This window comes from Camelina sativa, chromosome 16 (assembly GCF_030686135.1).
Source record: "Camelina sativa cultivar CO46 ecotype springtype chromosome 16, ASM3068613v1".
Lineage (NCBI taxonomy): Eukaryota > Viridiplantae > Streptophyta > Magnoliopsida > Brassicales > Brassicaceae > Camelina > Camelina sativa.
Genome location: NC_141895.1, coordinates 30,621,958 through 30,649,812, shown reverse-complemented (window position 1 = coordinate 30,649,812; position 27,855 = coordinate 30,621,958). Strand labels below are relative to the sequence as shown.

Here is a 27,855-nt window from a genome sequence, read left to right as displayed (position 1 = left end):
TTTTTATATTAATTGAGTAATATATGTTTGTTTAAAAAATTTCAAATCACAATATATGCAGAAAAAATATATTTTTTTATTAATTTTATGTATTATATGATGATTCACTACATGTAAATTTTAAAATCAAAAAGAGATGATAGGAGAATAGTTTTTTTTTTCATTTGGAATAAATCTTATAAATATCTTTATTAATTATAAAACATTATATACAGTATATGGGTATTTAAAATATTTTAATTGTGTTTGGTTGTAAAGATAGTAGAGAAAGTTAACTAAACTTGTTTGGATAGAATTATATGCATTAAATAGCACTAAATGTAAAAACTTTCCAAAGAACGCTTTTTAGTAAAAACTGCTGCATTTAGTGGTTTATTCAATTAGTTAAATAATCCAATTCGACAATACATTTTGTGATATCCTTTGGTGGAGCGGTCAGCATTTCTTGTCTCAATGAGGCATGAGCTTGTGGCCTTATTCTCGATCTTGAGACGACTCGTTCTCGATCTTTCCCTTCTTGCTGCGATCTCTAGTTCTCATGATTGTGATGTTTCTTGTTTCCGAAAGAAGAAACCCGAAGAGCTAGATCTGTAAACAATTATAAGATTCCGAATATATATATACAGTATATGGAGGCAAAGTAAATCCATTAATAGTTAATGGACTTTATTTCTAGATGAGGAGTGGAAATTTACAGTACGGTTTAATGTTTCATCAAATATAACAACCCATAAAACTCTGTTTAGTTAACTTTTTTAAACTCGCTCCACCTGAATCTCCCGGATCTCCAGATGATCAAGCTTCTTAGGTCGCTTGTAGTTTTTCAGCAAGAGAGAGCAACACACAACACTAACAGAAGAAGCAGCCATTGCAGCTCCTGCAATCCATGGAGGCAACCTGAAACGTGTCCACGGGAAAAGCACTCCCGCAGCTATCGGTATCCCCATGAGGTTGTACCCGAGAGCCCATACGTAGTTGAGACGGATTCTTGAGAACGTTTTCCTTGACAGATCAATGGCTGTGATCACATCTTCTAAGTTGCTTTTCATCAGAACTATATCCGCTGCTTCTATGGCAATGTCGGTTCCTGCACCAATTGCCATCCCGACATCCGCTGCCACGAGAGCAGGTGAGTCGTTGATTCCGTCACCCACCATTGCCACAACATGTCCCGCAGCCTGCAAAATTTGTTGATTTTATCAATTCACATGTTGCAATTAAGATATGAACTCTAGTGTGGAGCTACTAAAGTACCTGTAGTTCCTTGACTTTCTCTGCTTTTTGCTCAGGTTTAGCTTCTGCGATAACAGAGTCGATACCCACTTCTCCAGCAATGGAATTCGCAGTTCCCCAGTTGTCACCAGTTACCATGATGCTTTTGATATTCATGGATTTTAAAATGGAGATGGCTTCTCGAGCACTCGGTTTTAAAGGATCCGAAACAGACAAAACTCCAATCAACTCGCTGTTTATGGAGACAAGAATCCCGGTCTGGGCCAGATCTTCAGCATCGACTAGCAACTCTTCAGCATCGACTGGAATAATAACTCCATGACTAGTCATCAAACTCTTGTTTCCCACCATAATCTCTCTTCCTTTAACGATTGCTTTCACTCCATTTCCAGTGACAGACACAAAATCACGGGCTTCAGGCCACGCAGGGTTCTCTTCGTCATCTCTGAATTTCTTACCATACTCAACAATGGCCTTTGCTAACGGATGCTCACTGTTTACCTGATAAAAGGACAGTGTCATCATAGTGATATCATTTTTCATGTAGGCCATGAGTTTCGAAAATTTGAACCAGAATTTTTTTTATCAATGTTCAGTGGTTACAAGAGATTACCTCCGTTGCAGCAACAAGTTCATAGAACTCTCGAAGTACCATGTTTTTCAGGAGTTTTGTTTCCACAACTACGGGCTTCCCCATTGTTAGAGTTCCTGTCTTGTCAAAGACAATGCAAGATATCTACACCGTCATGGAAACTGTTAGGGTTCATCATCTTTAAAAGAAACAAAATGGTACAGAAAACCTTAGTGATATACAATATAATAAGTTACAATGCGGCAAGAGACCCTATAAGCTTAACAAGTTACCACACTAACCTTGTGTGCTTTTTCTAGAGCTTGGCCACCCTTTATCAGCACACCTTGGGACGCACCAACCCCAGTACCAACCATAACAGCAGTTGGAGTAGCCAGCCCAAGAGCACATGGACAAGCTATGACCATGACAGAGATCCCGAACTGAAGAGCTAGCTCGAAGCTATCCATTGAAGAAGGAATCCAGGATTCAGGGTACCAATGCAGTTTCCCAGCTAAGAACCAGGAAAGCCAAGTTGAGAAAGAGAGAAATATTACCTGCAACATTAAAATTCAGTGAGTTTAAACAGTTACTGTGCCTTGAAAAGACTAATGTTTCTGTTTATTAAAATGTCAGATTACTCACCAGAGGAACGAAGAACTTGGAAATCCGATCAGCCAACTTCTGTACTGGAGCTTTCGCTAGCTGCGCAGACTCAACAAGTCGTACAATCTGAGCAAGAGCACTCTCTGAACCAACCCTTGTAACCTTAACATGCAGAACTCCATTCTCGTTCAAAGTGCCTCCTATAACTGTATCACCCTTTCTCTTTGCCACTGGCCTTGCCTCTCCAGTTATCATACTTTCATTCACATGACTTTGTCCCCATATGACATAACCATCTGAAGCAACTTTAGCACCAGGAACGATTTTGATCACGTCATTCTTCTGTATCAGTCGACCATCAATCTCTTCCTCACTACTCGCATTCCCTTCCTCGTCCAAGGACAACAATATCGCAGTTTCAGGTGCCAAGTTCATAAGCTTTGCGATCGCTTGAGATGTTTTTCCTTTAGCCAGAACCTCCAAATATTTTCCTAGTATGATAAACGAAATGAGCATGGCGCTAGTCTCAAAGAAATCGACTCCCTTGAAATCAGGAGAGGTTGCAGCTCTCAGCACTGTATACAAGGAATAGAAATAGGCTGCATTTGTTCCCAGAGCAATCAGAACATCCATGTTAGCCGATCCCCGGCGTAAAGCCTTATAAGCGCCAGTATAAAATCTCCAACCGATAACAAACTGGACAGGGGTAGCCAAAACCCACCTTATGATTTCTCCAACGGTCAGCATATTGATGACTTTAAACATCAGCAAATCTTTAATTCCAGGGATATACATAAAAACCATGGCTGTCAAAAACACAGGTACCGTAAAAACCAAACTCCACAGAAACGACCTATAGTACTGCTTAACCTCCCCTTGCTTCTGAGATTCTCTGCCTACCCCTCCTTCGGAAAATATCGTTGCCTTGATATGACCACTATGACCAAAAACAGTTGACTCAATCACCTGAATAAAATTCCTAGGCCCTGTCACATCGGGTCTGTACAAAACAGATATCTTATCAGTTCCATGACTAATCTCAACACTCTGAACCCCAGGAAGTGCTTCAAGAGATCTTTCAATTATCTCCATAGATTCATCAGTAAACTCACCATCAATCTTCAAATCAATCTTGCTCACATCCTCTCCCGTACTGATAAGCACAGCTTCAAACCCAGCATTCTCTATCTCTTCCAATAGTCTATCGTAACTAAGGAGTCTAGGATCATAATGAATCTCAGCTTCCTCAATTGCTAAAGCCACATGAGCTCTCTGTACACCGTTAACCGATTGCAAAACTCGTTCGATCGTTGAAGAACAAGAGGTACAAGTCATACCGCTAATTCTTATCCTGCAAACTTGTCTAGACCTCTCATTCGCCTCGTTTTCAATCAGTGATGCTTCGAATCCAGCATCTTCAATAGTCTCACGAATTGTCTCCACCTATATACAATAATAATCCAAATAAAAAAGGAGCAAACTAAATAAAAACCCTAAATCCCAAAATCGATTCAATTTTGGAGAATCAGATTAGTCGTATCATAGCTTACATCGACAAGGTTAGGATAAAACAGAATCTGAGCGCGATTGTTCAACGCATCGATGACAGCTTCGTGGATCCCAGAGACACGCTTGATAGCTTTCTCAACAGATCCAGCGCAAGCAGAGCAAGTCATTCCTAACACTTGAAAAATCGCCCTAGAAATCTCCTCTTCGATCTCAAACGCCGCCGTCTCCGACGACGATCCATCTCCGGCGCCGCCGCCGCGAGACCTGGTCAGGTGCTTCCGCACCAGAGGGTAACGCTCGCTGAACCTCTCTTTCCGTATGCATGTAAGCGACAGAAGCTTCGTCGCCATGTGAGCGAGCGAATCTGGTTCTTCTCTCCGTCTAATCGAATTTGAATTTGAATTCTTTTTTTGGTTTAATTAGGTTTTGTTTGGAAATGTGAGACTTTGAAATGCTTTAGCCTTTTTAAATAAAAACGGGCGAGGGAAAAAGGTAAATGACAAAATTAGTGGGCCGATTCTATAAATATATAAATTATAGGGTCCTACCAATAAATAATACACTTACGAAACCGCCATTGTTCTTTGTTTTTTTATAATCCTCCTCTTAAAGCTTAAACACATTTGACTTTTAAGGTTCGTTTTAAGATAGTGGGTTGGTTTTAGTAATTATCAGTCTCATTATTACGACATGGTGAAGTAATCTTTACGTGTTTCTATTTTCGGTTACACTTTGTTGATAGTATTTGCGTGCAATTAAAGAAAATCTTACTATAATACTATCGACGAAAGTTTCCTAAACCATATCCATTTTTACCATCTATTATACGTGTCTGTCTAGCTAACTAGTATTTGACGGCACTCAAGTATACTCATATTAAATCTAACACATGTAAGCGTTTGCATTGCATACTAGTATGTTTGAGGTCCAATGCAGTATAGTATAACATAAGATTGATAGATCCAAACAATACATTCTTCAATCTCTCATAGATTTTTCCAAATAATACAGAAAAATCTATCATAAACTCTATGTTCCTTCTTCTCTTCCTTTACAAACACTTTTGAACACCCCAAAAACACAAAACTAATTAAGAACGCAAGAACACAAACACACTCGTCAAGATCAGAGCCAATAAAAAAAAACAATATCAAATGTTGTAATCAGCAGTCGATTGATTTACAGAGTTGAGGGTTTGGTTTTCAGTTAGTTAGTAGCATTCATCATTCCACACTCCTTTCTCCTTCATATATCGTTTCTCATCACGAGTCAAGTGCCAGCTCGGCCCAAGCCAAAGAAGATGATCTAAGCTCTGCAGAAATTGACAGACTGATTTTACTCTCCAACGTCTCGCATAGCTCTTGCACTGAGGGCTTCTTGTTATTGTCGTTGTTGTTGGTTGGATCCCTGTTCAAGCATTGGCTCGCCACTTCACATACTGTCTCAAGATCTTCTTGGTTAAAATGTTTCAGCTCTGGATCCACCAATCCCGCCATTGCCTCTGGCGCTTCAAGGAACTCTTTTGCCTGCACAATGCAACAAAAACATGTAAAATGGTCAAAACACGTGCAACAGAAGCCACATTCGAGGTTCAAACAAAACTAAACAGGGGAAAAGATCGAGACTTTCACATTCATAGACCAAAGAATACGATTCTTCCTATAAACACTATGTACCCGTTTGGGTGAAAAGGTGAAAAGGAGGAGGCCTTTCTAGGGGTTTAGCCAGAGGAGGTATTTACTCAGTTTCAAGTATTTAGAGAATATCTTATGTTTTCTTCTTACCCATTCAATTAAGAAACCTTTGTCTTTGCAATAAGGAGGTCTTCCACTGACAACTTCCAGCAAAAGAATGCCGAATGCGTAGATATTACCCGACACATCGAGATGTCGGCTCTCCATTCCACTTGGGAGCACACATATCGAACCCTGACTACTAATATTTCTCAAATTCTTTTCTGATCTGGCAAGAATCGTCTTCCAGCATTCGAAATCAACCAGCTGCATCAGACAAAGGCAGAAAAAGAAAACATGTGAGAACCTAAGCTTTGCTTAACTAATTAATTGTATTGCTCAGACAACAAACTGGTCTCACGTCACTTTACCTTGGGAGTAAAATCTTCAGTGAGATAGATTGCGTTTGAGCTCAACTCAGAGATTGTAAATGGAGGATCAAGTTCCATATGAAGGTACTTGAGACCACGTGCGATGCCTATAACAATCTTCATCCGTCTTGCCCACGATACTAAAGCCGCTTCCCCATCTGCATCAAAAAAGCATTTAATCATAACCATGTTATCTAGGCAAACAAGTGCAGTATGATGAAACAAGCTCTATAGGAAGTTAGATTATTTACAGTGGAGGTGCTCATATAGTGTTCCGTTTGATGCATACTCAAAAACAAGCATTCTTGTAAATGGTGAGGTCTCTTTGCAGTATCCAAGTAATTTTGCTGTGTTCTCGTGGTTTAATCTAGCCAAATCTGCAACCTGATATACAGGAAAAAGAGAATTTTCTCAAAGATTGTTCTATCCAAGTGACTTGGGAATGATGATAATGTGAGAAGAGCTACCTCTCTCTGGAAATAGAGCTCAAGATATCCAGTCCAATCTTCTTCTTTTACACAAACAGAGATCACCGCAATCTCAGACCCACCTTTCATTGTTCCTTTATAGATCTGACTATCTGCAGATAAACCAATGATGTTGCTAAAGTCTTCACACGCCACTTCGAGCTCTTGTCTTGTTAATCTTGAAACATCCTTCAGCAATTCGGAATCTGTAGTTTAAACAAAAACAAGGACATTTCTTTTGAGTTCTTTGCTCCCTTGACTTTGTATTGGAAAGTGGAGAATTTCTGGAAAGATTCTAACCTACGTAGACTGTGAACTTTTCCTTTTCACTTGAAGATTTCTTCCAAGGAATGATCATAGATGATCTGTTATTCCAGCGATGAATTGCTGAGAAAAGTGCAACCAGAACGAGCAAACCAACCATTGACCCTGTGACAATCTCAAGAGCTAGAAGCCATTTAGGTTTTGATGCTTTATGGTGCTTAGCCACCATTTGAGCAGACTGGTGTTTAGGGGGTGCACTCGGACTTTCATGAGTTTTGACCAGTTGTGCATTACCTGCGACGGGAATCATATTCAGAAAACCATAACTATTCGAACACGTGAATTGATGAAGTGACGATTATCCATCTTACACACCGCATTGGGAAGAAGGTCTATGCTTAATATCCTTGTTTTGCATGCAATTCCCTTGAAAGCTCGTCCTAGCGACCATAAAAAGAGAAACTCTCAGGCGAAACCGGAGACTTTGAGAGTTAAGATAGACAGCATAGATAATAAGAATACCTTGGAAGGTACTCGAAACATTTTGGAATGTTTCCCACGAAGAAGTTGTATGAAAAGTCAGCTACTTTCAAAGACTTGCACAAACCGGCGATGTTTCCACTTGAATTCGAAGAAAACCTAAATAAATGGAATAAACAAAAGCCTATTAACATTGCAATCATAGACAGAAGTCACACAGTTTTCCGTTTTTGGCTTCTTGAGCTTTTAAACTTACACTTTCGACTGATACCCCGATGCTCCAGCAACAAGAAGACTTCCCTGAAGCCTATTCCTGTCAATATGAAGTTCTCTAAGGTACTTCAAGTTACCGAGCTCTGCAGGTAACTTTCCAGACAAACCATTGGACTGAAGGTTTCTGTAAAATGTGAAACAATACTGTCATCTCAACAACTCATCTGTTAAGAAGGTAAGAAAGCGTCATTTTGATGGCGAAAAGGTTGAATCTGAATTACATTATCTTGATGCTGGACAAGCCCCCAATCTCAGCTGGGATTGGTCCCATCAAATGATTGTTTCCCAAGTCCAAGATCTTGAGATTCTTTAGCTTTCCTATCTCCTTAGGTATTGTCCCAAGTAGAATGTTCCCGTGTAGGATTCTACAGAAGCATTAAAAGATATCAACTCCTAAACTCAGTGCATCAAACTACATATTTGTGAACATCTGAGAAAGAGATGAAACCGTACAGTTCCTGCAGGTATGTTATTTGACCCAGTTCCGGCGCAAGAAACCCTTTTATCGATGAAGCAGATATATTTCTGCAAGAAAAGAAGATCCACAGGCTATCAAAGCCAACTTCATCCTAAACCACTCATAAACAACTAACAATAAGTAAATGCTAAGAAAACAGATGAAAAGATGCTTACATCTTGATAACATGATCTTTAGATGGAGAGCAATTAATGCCGGTCCAATCACAAGGATCTGAATTGGGATCATTCCAATTAGACATAACTAGCAAAGGGTCCTCATAGATAGCTTCCTTGAATCTTCTAAGAGCTCCAACTAAGAAACAATCCATAAAAATCTATTAGATGATTTATATGATCAGACCTTAAAGTAAAAAGCTTCAACTTCATAGATTCCACTGATCTTAATCGTTAAAAAGGTACAATTTTTTTCCAGGTTTGATTAAGATTCTACACTAATCCCAACTCTCCTCAAGCTAAGTGAAGAATTTTTTAACAGAAACTGGAGGAGAATCTAAAAAGGTATGAGCTTTTTTTTTTCTAGCATTATCTTAGTAAACCTAACACAAAGCGAGAAAACAATTGAAATCTGAGATCTGGGTTTAAGCAAAATTAACACAAAAAGTAAAGAGATTTAACAAAATATAAGTTACCTTCATTAGAGGCAAACCCATCACAAGAAACAAAGAAGAGCCCAAGAACAAGAACTAACAACGAACAAAACTTCGATCTCATCGTCTTTTACGAAAGATTCCTTCAAATTCGTCTCATTAAAACGAAACAGAAAAAAAAGAAGCGGAACCCAGATTCTTCTAGAGAGGATCAAAACAAAGTTTCCAGATGAAGAATCTGGAGAAGAAAGACGAGAACTTTAATGGAGAAGTACTCTGCAGAAATGAGGTTTTTGTAAAGCTCAAGAAGAGAAACAAAGATTAGCAAAGTAAAAAGAACGAGAGAGAGAGAGAGAGAGAGAGAGTAGCTGAAGAATGGAACAAGGAAATGGTAAGGAGACAGTGAAGAAGATTATATGATTGATTTAGCAATAAACCTATCAAAGAAACTCACTGAGAAGAAGATAAAAGTATGGAATTAGCAGAGATGGTGAAGTGTGGGGGAGAGAGAGAGAGAGAGAGAGAGAGAAAGAGGCTTGGATTCAAAGACAGGTTTTTGTTTTTTTTGTTTTTCCTTGTTGGAGGGGAAAAATTAGCTTTAACATTTTTTAATAGAATAATAGAAAATTTGTAAATTAGACAAAGAAAACAAAAAAGTATGAATATTGATATGAAATAAAAAAATTTAAAAAAAAAAACATTGTTAGAAAGAAAGAATCTTCTCTTTCTCTTTTTTACTTTTATTTATTTCACTTTATTTTCAAATATTCTAAATTTTATGGATGTTTTTGTAACATGAATATGTTTCAGTTTTTAGATCGATTTTATCTGTTTTTGTATTACTAAATTATTATATCAGTGGGATTTTTTTTTTAATCTATAAAATATATGTGGCAACTAGCATAGAGCTTAAAAAGAAGAAAATATCCAAATCTTTCTATATGAGGAATTGATTGTTCTAGTGGCAAATATGTACAACTGTATTTATTTGCATGAGATTCCATCGTGATAGCTTTTTTTAATACTATACATTAGTATGTGGTAAACAAATAAATGATATTTTTAAGAATATAATCAATCATTAATATTTTTAGAAACTGATCTACTCAAAAGCTTTTATCAACATAGAAATAAAAAAAAATGGGACAGGTTTTTAATTAGAGGAGGAGAAGTGTATTAGAATAATTAATAGGTTCGAAAATGAATAAAATTGCGTTGGAAGATTCTTAATAACAGAGAGAGTAATAATATAATAAGAGTTTTGCTAATCATTGATAATAATAGTAACGCGTTTATTTAATTCATAAAAAATAAAGGAGAATTTTTATGGTACGGTGTCTACTACTACTACGGTGTGATCTAGAGCTCTGTTAAGCTGTTTGTGGGACATCCGTACTACCGTAGACCGCATCTCTATGATCAAATAATATTTATATTTTAATCGGACGGTCAAATACTTAAATGTGTTATTAAAGTCAAAAAGGCAAGGAAATAGAAACTCTAATTTCACTGTAATATGATACTGTTAAGGCTAATTTTTAGGTTTTGTAAAACGTAAAGATTTCAGATAGTAACACGTATTTTTGTAACTTGTAATAAGCTATATATGTTCCTATATATTCTACATGAATTATTACTTTTAGTGGGAGAGACAAAATGGTTCATCGAGAGTTACGCCACCAATCGTGCGAGCTTGTGCTTGGAGCGTTTGATGTGAATACTCTCCCCCGCATTCTAGGTTTATTGTTACAATTTATTTTTTTACATAATATTCGTATATTGCACACAAACAAACATAGAAGAATAAGCTAAAATTTTGAAAAGAAAATAAGAACATGGTTGGACTAAAATATCAAATTTCATATCCGATAATTGATTTTTAAATTAAAATTTAGAGAATTTTTATAATTGTATCTTGATCATAATCTTAATTAATGCAATGGAAAAATAGTTAAACTCCTTACCCTACTTAGTACGGGGTTGTTGCTGCTTGTTAGACTACTGAGAGGAACAGAAGGTTTGAAGAGACCAATACAATTAATGAATTAAGGGTTGGATTGGATCTAGTCAAGAACAACAAGTTAATTGAGATTTCTAGTTCAAAGCGAGTTAATCAAAGAAGGTTAGTTAGCTGGTTAATTACCGATGACACATTTATAAAAAGCTTCATCTTCCAAGGATAAAACAAGTCAAGAACAAAACTTATTGATCATCTTGTATTGACTTGTTGAGAATGTTGAAGTTTTGCGGTACATGCATATTCTTGTGCAACACAATATGGAATTGCGTGGTAAAATCTTAACACTCAACTTGTAAAAATTAATTTATCTATTTACTCAAAAATAAATACTCATTTCTAAGCGAATTAAAATAATCATACTCCAAAAATAAATGAAAAAAACGACCATACATCCATACCCCAAACAAACATTGTCTCCAAAATTACTCCACAAATTTCTTAGGCTGGATTTTTTTTTTTTGTAATATTTTGAACTTTTGTTTAATAAAAGAAATATTTTTACATTGACTCACGAGAAAGGATAAAGGAACTATACTCTTCTTAGAAAGCAAAATAAGTTCTGAGTCATATAAAAGCTAAAATTTATCATTAAGTTTTTCTTTTTGGTTGAAGCATCTCCACTAAGCTTTCTCTAGTAAAAAAATGTTGTTTCATGAAAATAAATCAAAAATAACGCAAGAATATTAGAGAAAAACATTATGCAAATTAACACAATAAAGTTGGGAAAATCAAATAGTCTAAAAGATATGACGCGTAACAACTCTACCAGTTGAATAATTTCGAGAATTAATTGTCAAGAAAGTTACACAACATATATTTCCAATGTTTGGTACAAAATGTCATAAACATTTTTAGATGAATCCAACTAACACCCCTCGTTTATTTCTAGTACATTCTGCGTTTCTTATTATTTTTGAATAAATTATTTTGTAATAAAAAACATATAAATAATGTAATTGGCCTCAAGAGATCGTAACTTCATTAAATTGTACAACAAACAAGAGAATGGGACAAAACTACCCATGCGTGTCCCGTTTGTTTGTTTCTAAGGTATTTTCGTGTTACATAAATATTTCATATGCGAACGTACACTGATACTTATGTTCAATCAAGTTGTTAAAAGTAAAACCATTGTTTTGTTTTTTACTTAAAAGTTTTTGTGAAGTTATGTCTCTTAGAATGTAACTGGCATTTGACAAGGGTTATACAATGATATACTTTTTCTTTGTAAATGATTAATGGATCGGTATAAGATTTGTGGACATCCATTAAATCTCATGTATATATCATTTATGTTTTGACTGCTTTATGCACTTAAAATTGGTGTATGATATATATTATCATGGTATAAAAACGTTGTACCAGGAATATTTTCTAATTATTAATTATATATACAGTTTGGACATGAAGGTTCCCTTGTCGTCACGCCCAATGCTTACAAGCAAACATTGAGTAGATGTTAAGGGAAATTGATAAGGACCATCATGAATACCCAACTTTGTGATGACATCAAATTTAAATAGGCCACTTGTTCAATCATACTTTCTATTCTTAGTATTAATAATCGTTTTTTTCCAAAAGATTTAATAATATTGTAGCAGCTGAATTTAAAAGACCGGAAGTTATCACATAGATTAAGGTTTGCAAACCGGGTATCAGTCTTATTAGTGGTTGTTATATAAAACGGGTATGCAAATTTCTATTCAAAGAATTTATTTTAACTTTTTTTTATCAATATTACACTATTAGTATCATTTTTTGCATGAGAAAAATCTCAAATATATGCGCCACCGCCGTACATGTGAGAGAAGAACTATATTTAATGTAAAATGAACACGACACATATAATATTAATAAACTAAATTTTAACTTGCGGTATACCGCGTGCATATAATTTTTATTGTATTTGTTTATTATAAATTGAATATTTTGCAAATAGAAGAATAACTAAATTTTTTGATGTGGCTAAATGTTTATATTAGTTTTCTAAACGACAATATTTTATGACTATTTTGTTATATTTAATTTGTTTTATTTACTGTTTGAGATTCTATTTTAATTTTGAATTATTATAATAAAAAATAAAGAATCTTCATACATAATAAGTCAATTATACGCTATGATTAAATCAAATTTTTCATAATGATTTAATTATTTTACACAATTTTAGTTAAATCAACTTAAGTTTATATGTCAAATATTCTATTAATTCAGAAAGTTAATGATATTTTATTAATTCAAACATGTTGTTTTTATAACACATCTACTATATAATCATATTATATAATATTTTATTTTTTTTAATTTTACATATTCGTAATATTTGAAAATTTTATTAATCTTATATATATTAAATATAATATTTAAATAAATGTGAATCGAAATTTTTCTTAGGTTAAGAATCAAAGCTTACAAGCTTTGGAAAAAAAAATAGGAATCAAATTGTTGTTTTTTTGTTTGCAAATGATTCATAGATAGAATATCTTCAATAAACAGTAGAATGTGTGATTAAATATATCATAATTTATGTTTTCATATTGATTTTGGTGTAATTTTTTTAGTTAGAATAAAATGTAAAACATTTAGGAAATAAAATATAAAGTAATACTATTTTTGGAAATTTTTTTTATTTGTTTGTTAAATCACTAGTAGTAGTATGAGTTACCTTGTTATAATTTTGTTTTTCATTAAATAATTTTGACGTTTGTTTATATCATACATAATGGGCCTTACTTTTGGGCCTTTTAAGCTTACAATTTTTTTGACTCGGTAAAAAGAAGGGCTAATTATCCCAACGTTCCGTTTGATTTGACTTGTGACGGTAACACAGTAGTGAAATATGAACGTTGTAAACGGTAACATTTTCTAACGTTTGAAAATATAATATTTTACTGGGAAATATGAACGTTGCGAAACGGTAACATTGGAAATAAAATATCTTACTGGGAAATATGAACGTTATGACTCTCTCTATAAATACTCCCTTCTTCGCTCTGAAATCTGAGTCCTCTTACTCTTACTTGATATACTTCTTTACAAATTTCGAATACAATCTGTTTTTAAATCCTTTTTAGTTTTGTTCTTACCACTTGAGGAGCTCTCACTCGAATTTCTCTGTCTACACTTCTCATCACCGGAAGAGAAACAAAGAAAAGCATCCACGTTCTCGTACAAGGTAAATACTCTTTGTCTAATTCCTCTAGTTTATTTACCATTTAAGTGGTTCTTGACTTCTTGTGTTAGATTGTTTACCTCTTCATCATCTTTTATGGAGTTGTTTTGTTGAACACCAAATTCAAAATGCTCTGTTTTAAAATCCATTTTACATAATATTGTTGCTTGACTTCAACTATATGCGTGTATCTAATGAACTGATTTTTTTGGCTATATAAGTGTCTTATTAGTTTTTGAATAATCTGATTTATGTTTCTTATAGCTAGATTAGATATTATAAACAGTGTCTAAGAAAACATAGAATAAAGTTCTTTTTTTTTTCTTTAACGAAGAACAAAAGGAAGAATGGGTTTTGATTAGTAGAATACGCCTTTATTTTTTATTTTCATGCATTTGTTAAAATTGACAAACGGAGAAAACGATTGTGATGAAAACTGATTTTAGTTAACTAATTTTTGCAGATGGGTTGAAAGGAAACAAAGCCTTTAGGGACCGTGCCAAGCGTTCAATCTTCTGCTTTGGGAAGTTGACAAGAAATAGCACTATTTGTATTTTTTCTTTCCTTGACTACATCCGTATGTTGATGTGTGTGTTTAAATGTGAATGTATATATGTATGTATAGGATGTGAATGTATAGATGTATGTATATGATGTGAATGTATAGATGTATAGCATGTGAATATGTTTGTATAGATGTATGTATAGGGTGTGAATATGTTTGTATAGATGTATGTGTAGGGTGTAGATGTATGTATGTATAGGATGTGAATGTATAGATAGATGTATGTATAGGATGTGAATGTATGGGTAGATGTAGGCTGCGCGTGTGTGAGCGTAGAGAGATAATTGACTACACGAGTATAGTAAGTAAGACGAGAGGGACACTAAGAGTGTGAGTGTAAATAGTTGCAGCGGTTGGGGCGCGGCGGACTAGACTGTTTTTACCATACGAATAAATAGAGTTGGAATTTGCCAAATCGCAAAATCAAATACTATAAAAATCTAGAAATGCCATAAGAAAACATCGAAAATGCCAAAAAAAATATCTAGTCGAAAAAAACTTTGCTAAGTCAAAATGAAAATGCCTAATATCTAGCCGAAAATTTTATTTAAGCAATATGCCAAGTCCAAAACGAACTTAGTTCAAGCTATAATTTCAAATCTCCAGTGGGGATACAAGGAAAATTTTTAATGAAAATTGGTTAAAAACGAAAAAGGCTTAGTCAAAATGCCAAAAAAATAAGAACACCAAAGCAAACCAAAGCTAAAACATAAATTTTCCCAAAAGAAAGCATGCCAAAGCAAAAAAAAACTCGTCAATTCGTCAAAACAAACAAGCTATCTCAATTGCTATCTGAAGTGAAGAAGTATACTATATAAATAGCTTTTTCTTGAAAAAAGGGCATATAGGATATCATTTCATTTTCCATAAAATAATTCATATTAATAAAAGAAAATTTAAACCACATAAGAAAAATAATCCATTTTTCAAGTCAAGAGGGCATTTATAAAAAGTATTTTTGTAACCTATATTTCTACAAACTCCTTTTAAATTTTACATATTTTCTTTTAAATAATTAACCATGCTTAATTATAAGACTGAATGAACTTATAAGATTTATAAGATTTGTATTAAATGAACTTTGCATTTTGTCAAGTCAGTAAAGATTTATTATTAGAAATAGTACATGCATTTGTTTATTAGAAACAATCTCGTTCTTCCATGACACAAGAATGAAATTCCTCAGAATTATAATCCATCTCACAAAAATTCCCAACGAGTTTTAGATTATATCATTTGACTAAACCCTTTTGCCAGTAAGAGTCTTCCCATTTCTCCACTTTCCGGATGAGATATAGTTTCTTCCTGTGGAACTTCTCGAGACCACTGGGATTAAAAGGAGGAGGAAGTGAACATGGACCTGAAACGTGAGGTCTACTAACTAAAGAACCCATCATAAATCTCTTATTTACCCCATTTACATCTCCAGAAGGGCACACCATTGTTTCTGTGCATAACTCAACGCTATCTTTGGGAACTTGAGGCTTGTACTTAAGAAGCTTGGAGTATTCATTCAACAGATGGAACATGTAATCATAAACATTTTCCATTGATAGATCTCTTTTCATGAACTCACTCGCTTCTCTTCCAATCTCTTGTGCCTGCGGACATATATAAATCCATGAAATCGTAGGCATAATTAACGACATATATAAAAACAGATTATAAAAAGATGGTAATTAAAGATATGGTACCTTTTGAGTGTGATTATTAAGCCAATCAACAGCAAATTTGATGGATCTACATTTATCTTTATCCCTAATGGGCCAATAGTGTTGGAGAGGTTGAAGAGTTCTTGAGAAAAAATCATAGTAATAAGGTTTCACCATCAACGTGACTGAGTCACATGCTAATATGTATTTCTCACTCACTGACCACGCATACCCTTCTATATATATCTTGTACCTGCGTAACCGTAATACTCCCATCATTGAATTTTTGTTTTACGTTAAAAACTGATCAAATTCAGAAATTGGTACTATTGAGACATAAAGAAGAAGGAAATATAGACAATTATTAATGGTACTGACCTGTAAGTGCATTGATTTGCTACATTTGAATTCTCAAATCCTCTTTGTCCTTCTGATATCCAATCCTATATGCATGCATGCATGTACATCACATACTTATTTCTATTTTTATATTGCATGGAAATATATATAACTAAATAAAACAAAAGGGTTCCCTGAATGAAAATTCTAGACTAGAAGCATACCTGAATGAAAATTCTAGCATTCCAATCATGTAGCGATGATAAATTGCAAGTGAGAAGATCTTCTCTTGAAGGAGATGCAACAAAAGGGTTCCCTTTCCAATATGCATAAGCCTCTCTCTCCATAAACTTCTTCTTCTTCTTTCCTTCCTCCATATCTTTCAACACTTTGCTCCATTCTTTTATGTTTATCTCCTGCCTTTACCCACCAAAATTAAGCCATTAATTTTCCTTTAAATAGAAAACATGTATATGAATTTAATATGAATTAAACTACTAATGTGGCTTTGGGACTACACTTCATGTTTTGCTGGAAAGATTGAATGATGAAAAAGAAATGAAAGTTACTTTAGTGAAACACTTATTAGTTAAAGCATAATAAGTGATTAATAAACTACGTACAACCACATATTTAAATTGTAGTGGCACTGAGTGTGAGTGGAGCATATAAATTACTTTTACGACCCTTTAAATTACTATAATTAATCACTTAACTAAACTATAAGTCTATAACTCAATAAGTACAATATTAACATAAACTGAATCTATAATTAATTGAAATAATCACGAAAGAATCTATATGTGGAAATTGGACCCCTATCAACTTTTCTCCGGCATGTGATCAAGTGGGGACAAGTGTACCTTACCAACCATACACGTTAGCTTCAGACAAAAAAGAAAAGAAAAGAAGAGAATACAATAATCTGGTACATACCATCCCCAGAATGACCAATCGGGAAAGACAATATCCACCGTCCATCTATCACCGCAATACCTAAATAACGGGGGTGGCGAATCTTCAGCGGTACGGTTGAATCTATTATAACCGTCCGATCTGATGACCGGTCGATCATCGCAGTCAAACATGAGATCAACGTCAGGTAACTTCCCTGGATACTTTCTCAGCAGCTGAAGAATCCCCCACAGTGTGAACGCGTCTCTCGTCTGTATAGACTTCTTGTAGTTTTCCACGAACACCTTGCCGTTTACGATAACTAACCTGAAATGGGCAGTCGTTTTGCCTCTTTCCACCATTTCTTTTGTTATCCCTGTTTCTCTCCATGGCTTAAGATCCTCGTGGATCCACTTGAAGTAATCAGGACAAGACCGGTTCGATTCGGTTTGGTTTTGATTATAACCGAGTTGAGTTGTTTTTGAGCAAGAACCGGACCGGTTTTGATTCAAGAAACTTGTGCAGTTTAACAAGATTCCGGTTTTCTCCTGTGGTTTCTTCTCCGGTCGATTATACGGTTTTGTCTATAGTAAACAAAAACTTGTAAAAGAATATTTTCCATTGAACATTTATTAGGCATATGAAATCATGTAATGAAAAGGAAAAAAATAATTAAAATACCTTGTTAAGAGGTGTTGTTGAACAAGAACCGGACCGGTTTTGATTCAAGAAACTTGTGCAATTTACCAATACTTCGGTTTTCTGCGGTGGTTCTAGCTCCGGTGCCGGTTTGGTTGTTACCAATGTCGGTCGATCAAATTCTTTCGTCGTCTGTGACTGTGATATACAAATTCATTTTTTCTATAGGGGTATGAATTATAGTTATCATGATAATGTAATTTATGCTAGCGACTAATATACCTTGTTAAGCCATAGAGAGGAAGTGACGGCAATACCGACGGCTATAAGGAAGATGAGAAGTGTCAAAGTGGCCACGTGAAGTTTACCGATCACTGGACGGTAAGATTTAAAGTGAGTGATTTGAGAAGTGAGAGCTCTAGGTTTAGAGAACAGAGAGGTCATTCTTATGATTTTTTTTTTCTTTGTTGGAGGAGGATATTATTATTAAGGGACTCTTTTTGTCTTCTTTAATTGTTTGTTAATCTCTCTCTCTCTTCCAATATCCCGCAGATCGACTATAACTTAATAATGCGAAGATAAAAATATTTTATTAATTTATAGCGATATTTATAAATTAATAATTATTATTTTATATTTATAAATTAATAATTATTATTTTCTATTATAAATTAATAATTATTAATTTATATTTTTTTTAATTATTAAAATTTAAAAAATTATAAATTGAAACAAATTTTAGCAAAATAATATTAGATTTTAAGATGTGATAAATTTTATGGTTTTGGAATTGAATTAGAATATTATTAATGATAAATTAAAAATATTATATACAAATTCATTTATACACATAATATACATAAATTCAAATTTATGAATAATAATATCAATTGTTGTATTTTAATAGTTTATCAAACCATCAAAATGTAAATGATACATATCTAAAAATTAAACATTATAAAATTTTCTAGCTAATTTGAAAATATAATATTATAATTATTTTATAAATATGAGTTTTAGGGAAGCATATATTACTATATCATCATATATATATATATACATATATATATATATGTAAATTTACATGATTATTAATTTATGATAGTATTGAAACCATATTTTATATTGAAATTTCAAAAAATTATTATTTTGTTATTTTACATTGATCCGATTCGAGACTAGCAAAATTTATTAGTTTATAATCTTTATTAATTTATAGAATATTAATTTATAAAAGTTTTATTGTATTTGTTTATTTTAACTTTTCCTCCAATCTCTCTTCAGTTTGTAAATTTAGTTTTATTTCTAGCTTCAGTTTTCTTGTGGGTTTGAAGAAATGATGAGGACACGCAAGACTGATATTGATGATAGTGGACTTTGTTTTTACTATATTCTTTGGAATTTGAAATTTGAACTTGTAAACTTAAATCACTCGATCGTGTAAATTACGTTATCTCGACGGAGTTAGGGTGATATTATGATAGTAGTAGTAATTACCACTACTTTTAAGCCTGATCTTAGCTACTAGGTGGTTGCAAGTGTTTTGTGTAGAAGTAGTTTTCTATTATTACACAGTTATCTATGACAAGTTTCGAATAATTCTCTAGTGATAAATAATTGTTATTGTTGACCTGACCATAATCGAGCTTACATAGGTTATCTAAAAAAAAATCTTTAATTACATATATACAATACGAGATTATTGACTAGACGTACTATCATTTAAACTGCTACAGATAGTGTAAAAAATAGTTTCAAACTAAAATATTAAATCTTAAGTGGCTACATAACGTATATACGCCAAAAAAAAATTCTGATATTCCGTAAATCAAATTTTTTGGGGTGAAGATATTTTAGAGTTCCATTTTACCTCTCTACTCAAGGATCTGGTCATCGTAAATACAAAACCACGTATAAATGTATAATTCGTAAGTGCCAATATGTGCAAAGATTCAAGTAGTCTTTACTCTTTAGTGTATATGTATCACCGACAAAGATAACTTGAAAAGTCAATATCTTAACCTCTTGCTCGTGGCAATTCTTTTTTTTTATTAAATGAGTTCAAAGTTATTTACTTATTTACGATCAAGATGGGTATTGTGTAAGTAAATTATTAAGAAAAATGTTAGAAATTATCACAGTTACGTTACATCTAAATATATATATAGTAAGGATATGCAGTATGGGTGCTTGTTATAAGTTTTCACCGTTGTTTCTTTAGGATTTTTGAACAAATTAACTCCTTAAGGTTATTGTGTGAATGTAATTGTTATTAATTCTAACCTTCCGACAAGAGTCCCGAGATTTCTCCAAGTAACTAAGTAAATAAAGACATAAATAATACTATATAAGCATATATATGATCATGTTTTTGTCTTTTGTGTTCTTCGCCCAATCAATGCTTTTAAATCCAAACTTTGGCGATACCTCTGACTTATCTTTGGGTTACTCTAAAGGATGATGTCCGTTAAGCTAGAAAGCCCATAAATCTCTTACCAAAGGCTCATTATCATTTTTAAAGCAGCAGAGCGTTGAGTTTATGGGAAACTTGAGGCTCTCGTAAGAAGAAGCTTACAAATGTTCGTTCAACACATTCTCGGTTGTATATATGATAATATGATATGAAGTATGAACGAAGACCAAGTCATGGGATTTAAACAAGTTTTAAAATTCAAACTTCAAACTTCCGCAAGGCCTTTTTGGTGGTCAGCAGTTTCAAAATGACTTATGATCATCATTTGGGATTTATCGGATATTCTCAAGGGGTGGTTAAGGGTTCATGTTCGGATTTTATTCTCAAAATTTTATGATCCAAATAGGCATATCACTTCATTCGGATCACCAATCACCGGTGGATTAATCTCAGCCATTTCTTTTTTTTTATAAATAATTTCATTTTATCACTTGTTTCCTTATAATCTACTTGATTATATTGTTATTATTTAGTTTTAACTTGTTCACACCAAATATAAAAATTTATAAGATGAGGCTCTCTGGTGCAATGCAATCTAAATTAAACAGCTGAAGGAACAGTAGTTATTCATTATCAACCACAAAAAATGGTACGATGTAACAGTTCTAAATTATACAATTGTTACACTCACGACAAATAAAAAATAATTTTCTAATCGTTAGCTCGCTTTACATAAAAAATAAATTATACAATTGTTAAAAATGTTTCGATTTACAATGATGTAAAACATTAGGGTCCCAAACTGAATAAGTGTAAATATGTGTGACCTATTTTTTTTCTTCTAATATTTTACTCTCTATTTAATTATACGGTCGCGCATGATCCTACTTATTTTATTTTCTTCGTATAAATGTTTGTACATAATGATGAGAAAAGGTTACAGAATTTTATGAGTGCGTCATTTTTTCTTTTCTTTAACCGTATGTGGTATAGAAGAAACAAATAATCTACGTACGTATTACAGTATTATCAAAACTGGTGGTCCTAAAACTTCTAAAAGGGTTTGTGGCCTCAAATGAAACGTGTGAGTCGTGTGACCCACTAATTACAAAATGATAAACAATCTTTAATTTCAAATATTTCAAGGATAACTCAGTTTATTTAAAATGTGTACGTACTTGACTTCGTGAGTCATTCTAAAGATTAATTATCGATTAGAAATTACGTTTGTGGGCTGAATAGATTCCATTAATAAACATAAAAAATGTGATCTTCGTTTTTTTTTGGTGCCAATGCCATCATAGTCATGCTCGTCGCATCACCTTAATTTACAACTTCATTTTTTTGTTTTTTCCGTTCTATTGCTTGTAGTAACCAACCATTCCTAGATTGTATTCATTTATAGGAAATTTGGAAATTGAGCGTCTGACCGAGTATTTATATTATTACATACTTTACAAAGTCTATGAAGGACACGTGCTCTAAATCTTTTAGGCACGGCGAGGATCTCAAATTTATCTTTAAAGAGATAGTAGATACTGTCGGGAAAAAAGCTAGCTAGATGGTTTTTTTTTTTTTTTTTTTTTTTTTTTTTTTTTTTTTTTTTTTTTTTTTTGTAAAAGGGCTCGCTAGATGGTTTTTAGATCAAATTTTCAAGTTCGAAGACTCCAACTCTTTAAGGTCAAGCTCGTTAATGCGTCACGTGCTCGTCTAAGTGTGTGGCTCTTTTTCAGTTGCAACAAAAACAAAGTAAAGGCAACGAAAAAAAAAAAAGTAAAGGCAACGATCATGCGACGATCCGTAGGAAATTTGCTGTTAATATATGCAACAACAAGTTTATCAGCAAACAATTTTGTAACTGTTGTACACAGAAAAAGCATATGGATTGGTATTCTCGTTGTTGTTATTTCTATTCCATAAGTCATACTATATAATATAATGAGCCAAACAATCTAAAATAGTTAGAGTTTAGTTATTGCATTAACAAATTTTAGATGCATTTGTTAATAAAATAAAATCATGATGTTGATTACAAATAAAATCAAAAGTATCGTACGTTTAGTTAAAATCATGATGTTGATGATCACAATTTTGTCTGATTGTAGTTTCAACAGTGTAGTTTGGCAGTGGTGGCTACGACAGTTTCGTCAAGCAACTTTGATCATCTTGTTTCGCAGTTGCTGTTAGGTAGAATAATCTTGTGTTGTGTGAAACTCAATAATTTTATCCATTCAAACCTTCATCAAGCTCCATATGCGAAACAATATATTTCTTAGAAAATTTCAGAACAATTTGTTAGAAACATTTTTGTTATATAATTATTCACTTTATAAATGCTATGAAAACAATATTAGGATTATTTGGTAAAAAATTTTGAGAAACAAAAAAAGAATACCAATCGAATACTATATATATATTTTTTAATATACGGAATACAATAAAAAAATGTTTTTGGTATAGAGCAATAAGATAATAATACTTTTGATGTGAGGCTGAAGCATGACATATACGGTACATATCAACTTAATATTAATAATCTTTGTGCGATTGTCTTTAGGTTTGGTTCATGTTCGTCCCGAGTTTATATGTTAATTAGTTTTTGGATCTTTGGTTTTGTAATAGGTTTATTATGTTTAATGGATGTTTTTTAATCTTAAAAGAGATTACTAATCTTTATGATCATCGATGAAATTTCTAAAAATAAAATTTATTGAATATTAATGAAAAACAGTTCGGTCGATAATAAAAATATTAAAAATATAAATAGTCCTAAATTATTAAATTAATTTAATTTTTGTATAATTTTTTTTACAAAATTAGAAAACACCAAAAATAACATCTTATAAAAAGTGTTTGCAGTATTTATGACTGGATTAGAAGAATCTCTTCTTAAAATGAGAAAAAACACAATTTTGTAGAAGAATTTGCATAAATTAAGGACCTCCGGCAGATAAGTCCACTATCAACATATAATATGTGAAATGCGGTGTTTGTATTTTGTAAACATATCTTTATCTTATTTTATGTTTATACTTTTTTTTTTTTTTTTTTAATTTTCTCTTTTTCTTTGGAATGAGAATGACATCACGATAAGCATTGTGTAGTATATACAAATAATAATATTCTTAAACACATCAAAACTTAAAGCCCAAAAAAGAAGAAAAAACACAGCAAAACTGAAAACGAGTGTGCTAACGCCCAATTAACGGTAGGAACGTTCTGAGAAAAATAATATATTTTTTTAAAAAAGATAGGAAGTTTTTATTTTGTTTTATTAAAACACTAACGGAATTTTTATTTCTATATGACATTTGTCGGCTATATGAGAATTTACACCTAATTCCACGGTTAAAGTTAGTGCTACCATGTTTATATTTCAAAAGCTAAAGTTAGTGCCAATTTTTATTTCATTTTGTAAGGTAAATAAGTTTACACCTTATTATATATTTATATACTTTGACATACACATGCATGTGAAAATTAAAGTAATAAATATATATTTTTTTTTGGTTTGTAAAACATTTAATATCCGCTCCTATTTTTTTTTCCATAACAACCATTACCATTATATGAATGATAAAACACCTCAATCAAAATTGAATTACATTTAGACTTATATTACTTCATATCTAACAAAGTCATATGTAGCATAAACAATCATGATGTCAAACATTAAATTATTAGTCACCATACATGAATCTGGTATTAATTAGGAGGAAATGAGAAAAATTCAAAGTGATCAAAGTTATTTTTTTATTTGGAGATAAGAAAAAAGAAGGCTGATTATATAAATACTAGTCATTGAGGTGTACAAGACTTCTTCAACTTCAACTTCAGTTTCCATATCATTATTGTTGTTGACGTATATATATTACCATTTCTCTTCTTCTCTCTGTCATCTTTGTCTCTCTGTCTCTACCAAAACCATGGCTAGGGTTTTTCCTCAAGCAGCCATCTCTTCGCCGTACATGAGTACGGAGAGAGAGACTTTCACGGTTTGGATGAAATCTCTGGTTTACCAAAATAACGGTTTAACTGTTTACAATTCCAGCGGAGAGATTACGTACCGGGTCGAAACCTACGATAAATCTAGCAATGAAGTCCATATCATGGATCTCCATGGCAACATTCTCTTCACTATCCGCAAAAAGGTATAATCTATCCCGAATTCAATTCGATTCCATTCAATTCTTTTTCTTAATTTTGCTTGGTTCATCCCGGTTTAAGCTCCAAAACTACTCGATGTTTGTAGTTTGAAAATTTAGTTTACCATCCAAAAAAGAATGAATCATTTCGAATTCATTTTTTTTTTTTTTGAATAAGTAAACTATTAAAAAAAAGAGTTAGTTGAAGTATATCTAGCTCAAAATATATATACATTTCCAAAAATATAAGTAACCATAACTCAACTACGAATATGTTCAAATAATTGTATTTTGCTTGTTTAAAAATATATTTGCAGAAATTATGGCTGTTTGGGAGTTGGTATGTGTATAGAGAATGTGAAAGCTATACAAGCACTGAGGAAGTGAAACCTTCTGCCAGAATCAAAAGGTCTTCGATAAGAGATGGAGACTGGGAAGTACGAGATGAGACCAATGAAGTCTTTTGGATTTTAAGATTTGACCCCAAATTTGCTTTTCAGATCATAGACATCAACGGAGATATCATTGCACAAGTAAAATTTATAAACATTTTGAACCAAAAGTTGAATTTGAAAGAGTTTATAATTGTTAAGCACGACTTAACCATACAGTTTTTTACATATGTTTTTGTAGTTAAAGCCAAAGCAATCATCAAATGGGATTACATTGGGAGAAGATGTGTTAACTTTGGAAGTGAAACCACGTGTCGATCACTCACTCGTTGTCGCACTTGTCACTGTATATGGATTAATCAAAGGAGTAGTCTAATCACTTTTTGTTTGATTTTTTAATAGAAAAAAAAAATAGTAAATTTTTCCAACCTTGTTTGTGTTGTGGGAGATGTAAATATTGTTCTTTTTGCGAGCCTTGATTTTTTAAGCGTCATTCAATTTTTTTTTCTTTCCTAAATATGCAATTATGCAGTACAGACTACAGAGAAAGAACAACATACAATACTAGTTAGAAACTTAGAACTAACTCAAGTATGACCGTACAAGTTAGCTTAACAAAGTTAGTTATTAGTTCTGCTTCCACTACACCATTAAATCCGAAACCAGACAAAGAGTATTATGAAGGAGCTTCATAATAATCAATCAAACCTATAACATCAGTTGAAGTCTGAAATCTTCATGATAGGAGCTTCTCAGTCTTTAAAGACTATTCTAGTCTCAACAAGAGAAAATATGTGTTTGCATCAACTCTCGTCTGTAACCTAGCAGGAACATAGCAAACAGAATCATTTTATAATAAACAGACATTACAACAACTTCTCAATAAACTAGAAGCAAACACGTCAATTCACCTCACTGCTTGTCTCTGGAGGATGATGAAACTGGTTTAGGAAAGCATATCGAGGAAGCTTTTGTCTAATCTCCCATCATGTAACATATTTGTGACCAAGCCAAAGGTTGAAGCATCTCCAACAAACCCGCAACTCCTCATTTCTTTGATAAGTTCTGCTGATGCAGCTTTGTCACCATCTCTAAGGTGCCCCCTAATCAGCGTATTATAGGTAGCACAATTTGGGAGAATCCCATCTTCTTTCATTTTTCTGAACAAGGCATCCGCTTCTTGCATTAAGCTTTTCCTACAAAATCCGGAGATCATTGTTGTGTAGGTTACAACATTAAGCTTCAATCCTTTAAGGGTGAGGCTACAAAATAAATCCCACGCTTCTCCCACCCTACCAGCCTTGCACATCCCATCAATCATAGTATTATATGTAATGATATTAAGTTCCATTTCACTCTTTTGCATGTCCTTGAATACGACCAATGCTGTCTCTAGTTTTCCGTTATTACAAAGCCCATTTAATAAGATGTTGTACGTCATAAGACTGGCAGGCACACGATCAAAAACCATCTGTTTGAATACCATTTGGGCAGAATCACAGTCGCCAGCCTGAAAAAAACCTTGGATAAGAGTGGTGTAAGTGACTGTGTCTCCAACCAATCCCCTTTGAAACATCTCTTGGAAGAGTTGCATACCATCCTTTACCCTTTTGCACTTGCAAAATCCCTTTATAAGAGTGCTGCATGTCACTTCGTCTGGTAGACAATCTTTGCTAACCATCAAAGAAAACATCTGCTTGGCCTCGTTTAGACGATCGTGCATGCAAAATCCATTTATAAGAGTATTATATGTCACTATGTTTGGGATGCAATCCTTTGTAACCATGAGCTCAAACATATGCTTAGCCTTGTCTAGGAGATCGTGCATACAAAACCCATTGATCAATGAACTGTAAGTGATAACATCAGGATCTAATGATCTTCGGATCATCTCCTCATACAAATTTTTGGCCTCTAATAGTTTCCCTTCTTTCACAAACGCATCGATCAAAGCATTGAAAGTAACGACGTTGGGGTTGATTCTCCTCTCGATCATATCAGTAAGTAATCGAGAGGCATCTGCCCATCTTCCGTAATTACAAAGGCAACTAATGAGGGAGTTGTAGGTAACAACATTGGCTCTAATTCCTTTGATCTCCATTTCATTGAACAGGTCAAGTGCATCATCCACATGTTTGTATTTGCAAAGAGAATCGATGACTGTGTTGTAGATGACTACATCAGCCTCTATTTTACCTTGTTCCATCTTGTTGAGCAGACTTAAAGCCAAATCAGTATCACCTCTCTTACATATTCCGTTCAATACAGCACCGTAAGTAACCAGATTTGGTTGACAACCTCTTTGAACCATTCGGTCAACTAAAGCCACAGCTTCGGAAGCTTTGTTGTGGAGAAAAAGGCCATGAATCAGAGTTGTGAATGTCACCGTATCGGGTTTATATCCCATAGCCACCATCTGATCAACCAAAGCTACGGCATCAGAAATCCTCTTACTGTGACAAAAACCATTGAGAAGAGAAGAAAGCGTGACAACATCGGGCTCATAACCGAGTTTCATCATCTTCCCAAGAACAGCTAAAGCAAGAGAGAGTTGAGAAGAGCGGCAGAAACAGTTAACGAAAATACTGTAGGTAAAGAGATCATGTGAAATTCCCAGATTTTGCATCTGTTCGCCGAGAGAGATGACAACATCGTACTTCTTCATCTTAGCAATAGCACTCAACAATTTACTGAACTCAATGATTGAAGGAAAGGGACGAGACTGTACCATAACACTGAACAGATCAACAGCATCGTCTAGCTTCAAATCACTCAGCCGATTTCTACTCAATTTCTCTCTGTAATCATAACTATGACCAGAAAGAGCAAGATTACCTTTCCCCTGAAGATTCCGGCGAACAAATACCTTCGCCGTCGATGCAATCTCCAACAATCTCCTCATCTTCAGCTGATTTGGGTTTCTTCTATCTTCAGCTACCAAAAAGAAAATACACTACTCACGAGGAGAGTGTGACTGATTTCAGTTTTTTACCGCCGTTGGATCAGTCCGGGATTGGACGGTTAATATTTCTTCATCTTTCATATTTTAC

General features: G+C 33.5%; 5 protein-coding genes and 1 long non-coding RNA gene across 13 annotated transcripts; 2 read left to right on the top strand and 4 right to left on the bottom strand.

The window, feature by feature from the left end:
* Nucleotides 1-630: 630 nt before the first annotated feature.
* On the bottom strand, nucleotides 631-4,534 carry LOC104753014 (putative copper-transporting ATPase HMA5). Of its 2 annotated transcripts, none has more exons than XR_015584860.1 (6): nucleotides 3,961-4,520; nucleotides 2,450-3,853; nucleotides 2,107-2,361; nucleotides 1,847-2,003; nucleotides 1,255-1,734; nucleotides 631-1,178 (listed from the first exon to the last, which is right to left on the bottom strand). XR_015584860.1 is itself a non-coding variant. In XM_010475279.3 (6 exons), exons 1-6 carry the CDS (start codon nucleotides 4,267-4,269, stop codon nucleotides 756-758), a joined length of 2,994 nt encoding a protein of 997 aa, XP_010473581.1. In that variant the 5' UTR covers nucleotides 4,270-4,534; the 3' UTR covers nucleotides 631-755. The 2 variants fall into 2 exon arrangements, 1 of the variants encoding a protein (XP_010473581.1); XM_010475279.3 differs by having other exon boundaries at nucleotides 1,847-1,969; nucleotides 3,961-4,534.
* Nucleotides 4,535-4,838: 304 nt separating this feature from the next.
* On the bottom strand, nucleotides 4,839-9,369 carry LOC104753013 (putative LRR receptor-like serine/threonine-protein kinase At1g63430). 3 transcript variants are annotated; one of them, XM_010475278.3, is made up of 13 exons: nucleotides 8,617-9,369; nucleotides 8,141-8,279; nucleotides 7,961-8,032; nucleotides 7,729-7,872; nucleotides 7,491-7,631; nucleotides 7,277-7,393; nucleotides 7,130-7,194; nucleotides 6,791-7,048; nucleotides 6,491-6,696; nucleotides 6,275-6,407; nucleotides 6,024-6,181; nucleotides 5,704-5,919; nucleotides 4,839-5,445 (listed from the first exon to the last, which is right to left on the bottom strand). In XM_010475278.3, the coding sequence occupies exons 1-13, from the start codon at nucleotides 8,696-8,698 to the stop codon at nucleotides 5,182-5,184; spliced, it is 1,995 nt and encodes a 664-aa protein (XP_010473580.1). In that variant the 5' UTR covers nucleotides 8,699-9,369; the 3' UTR covers nucleotides 4,839-5,181. The 3 variants fall into 3 exon arrangements, with proteins under 3 accessions (XP_010473580.1, XP_087345890.1, XP_087345891.1); XM_087489764.1 differs by lacking the exon at nucleotides 7,277-7,393 and having other exon boundaries at nucleotides 8,617-9,154; XM_087489765.1 differs by lacking the exons at nucleotides 7,729-7,872; nucleotides 7,961-8,032; nucleotides 8,141-8,279; nucleotides 8,617-9,369 and having other exon boundaries at nucleotides 7,130-7,227; nucleotides 7,368-7,393; nucleotides 7,491-7,600.
* Nucleotides 9,370-13,596: 4,227 nt separating this feature from the next.
* On the top strand, nucleotides 13,597-14,746 carry LOC147926126 (uncharacterized). The gene is made up of 2 exons (XR_015585369.1): nucleotides 13,597-13,769; nucleotides 14,230-14,746. It is a non-coding gene; the product is annotated as an uncharacterized LOC147926126 (long non-coding RNA).
* A 671-nt stretch (nucleotides 14,747-15,417) lies between these two features.
* Nucleotides 15,418-18,454, bottom strand: LOC104753012 (uncharacterized). Of its 3 annotated transcripts, none has more exons than XM_010475277.2 (7): nucleotides 18,138-18,454; nucleotides 17,898-18,053; nucleotides 17,259-17,800; nucleotides 16,547-16,742; nucleotides 16,362-16,426; nucleotides 16,026-16,236; nucleotides 15,418-15,932 (listed from the first exon to the last, which is right to left on the bottom strand). In XM_010475277.2, exons 1-7 carry the CDS (start codon nucleotides 18,297-18,299, stop codon nucleotides 15,564-15,566), a joined length of 1,701 nt encoding a protein of 566 aa, XP_010473579.1. In that variant the 5' UTR covers nucleotides 18,300-18,454; the 3' UTR covers nucleotides 15,418-15,563. The 3 variants fall into 3 exon arrangements, with proteins under 3 accessions (XP_010473579.1, XP_087345889.1, XP_019093050.1); XM_087489763.1 differs by having other exon boundaries at nucleotides 17,898-18,047; nucleotides 18,138-18,390; XM_019237505.2 differs by having other exon boundaries at nucleotides 17,898-18,077; nucleotides 18,138-18,385.
* A 5,634-nt stretch (nucleotides 18,455-24,088) lies between these two features.
* LOC104753011 (protein LURP-one-related 4-like) lies at nucleotides 24,089-25,310 on the top strand. Its single transcript, XM_010475276.2, has 3 exons — nucleotides 24,089-24,419; nucleotides 24,731-24,946; nucleotides 25,047-25,310. Exons 1-3 carry the CDS (start codon nucleotides 24,195-24,197, stop codon nucleotides 25,179-25,181), a joined length of 576 nt encoding a protein of 191 aa, XP_010473578.1. The 5' UTR covers nucleotides 24,089-24,194; the 3' UTR covers nucleotides 25,182-25,310.
* A 441-nt stretch (nucleotides 25,311-25,751) lies between these two features.
* LOC104754158 (uncharacterized) lies at nucleotides 25,752-27,707 on the bottom strand. 3 transcript variants are annotated; one of them, XM_087490458.1, is made up of 2 exons: nucleotides 26,538-27,707; nucleotides 25,752-26,432 (listed from the first exon to the last, which is right to left on the bottom strand). In XM_087490458.1, the coding sequence occupies exons 1-2, from the start codon at nucleotides 27,705-27,707 to the stop codon at nucleotides 25,752-25,754; spliced, it is 1,851 nt and encodes a 616-aa protein (XP_087346584.1). The 3 variants fall into 3 exon arrangements, with proteins under 3 accessions (XP_087346584.1, XP_087346585.1, XP_087346586.1); XM_087490459.1 differs by having other exon boundaries at nucleotides 25,752-26,445; nucleotides 26,551-27,707; XM_087490460.1 differs by having other exon boundaries at nucleotides 25,752-26,547; nucleotides 26,653-27,707.
* Between the last annotated feature and the right edge of the window lie 148 nt (nucleotides 27,708-27,855).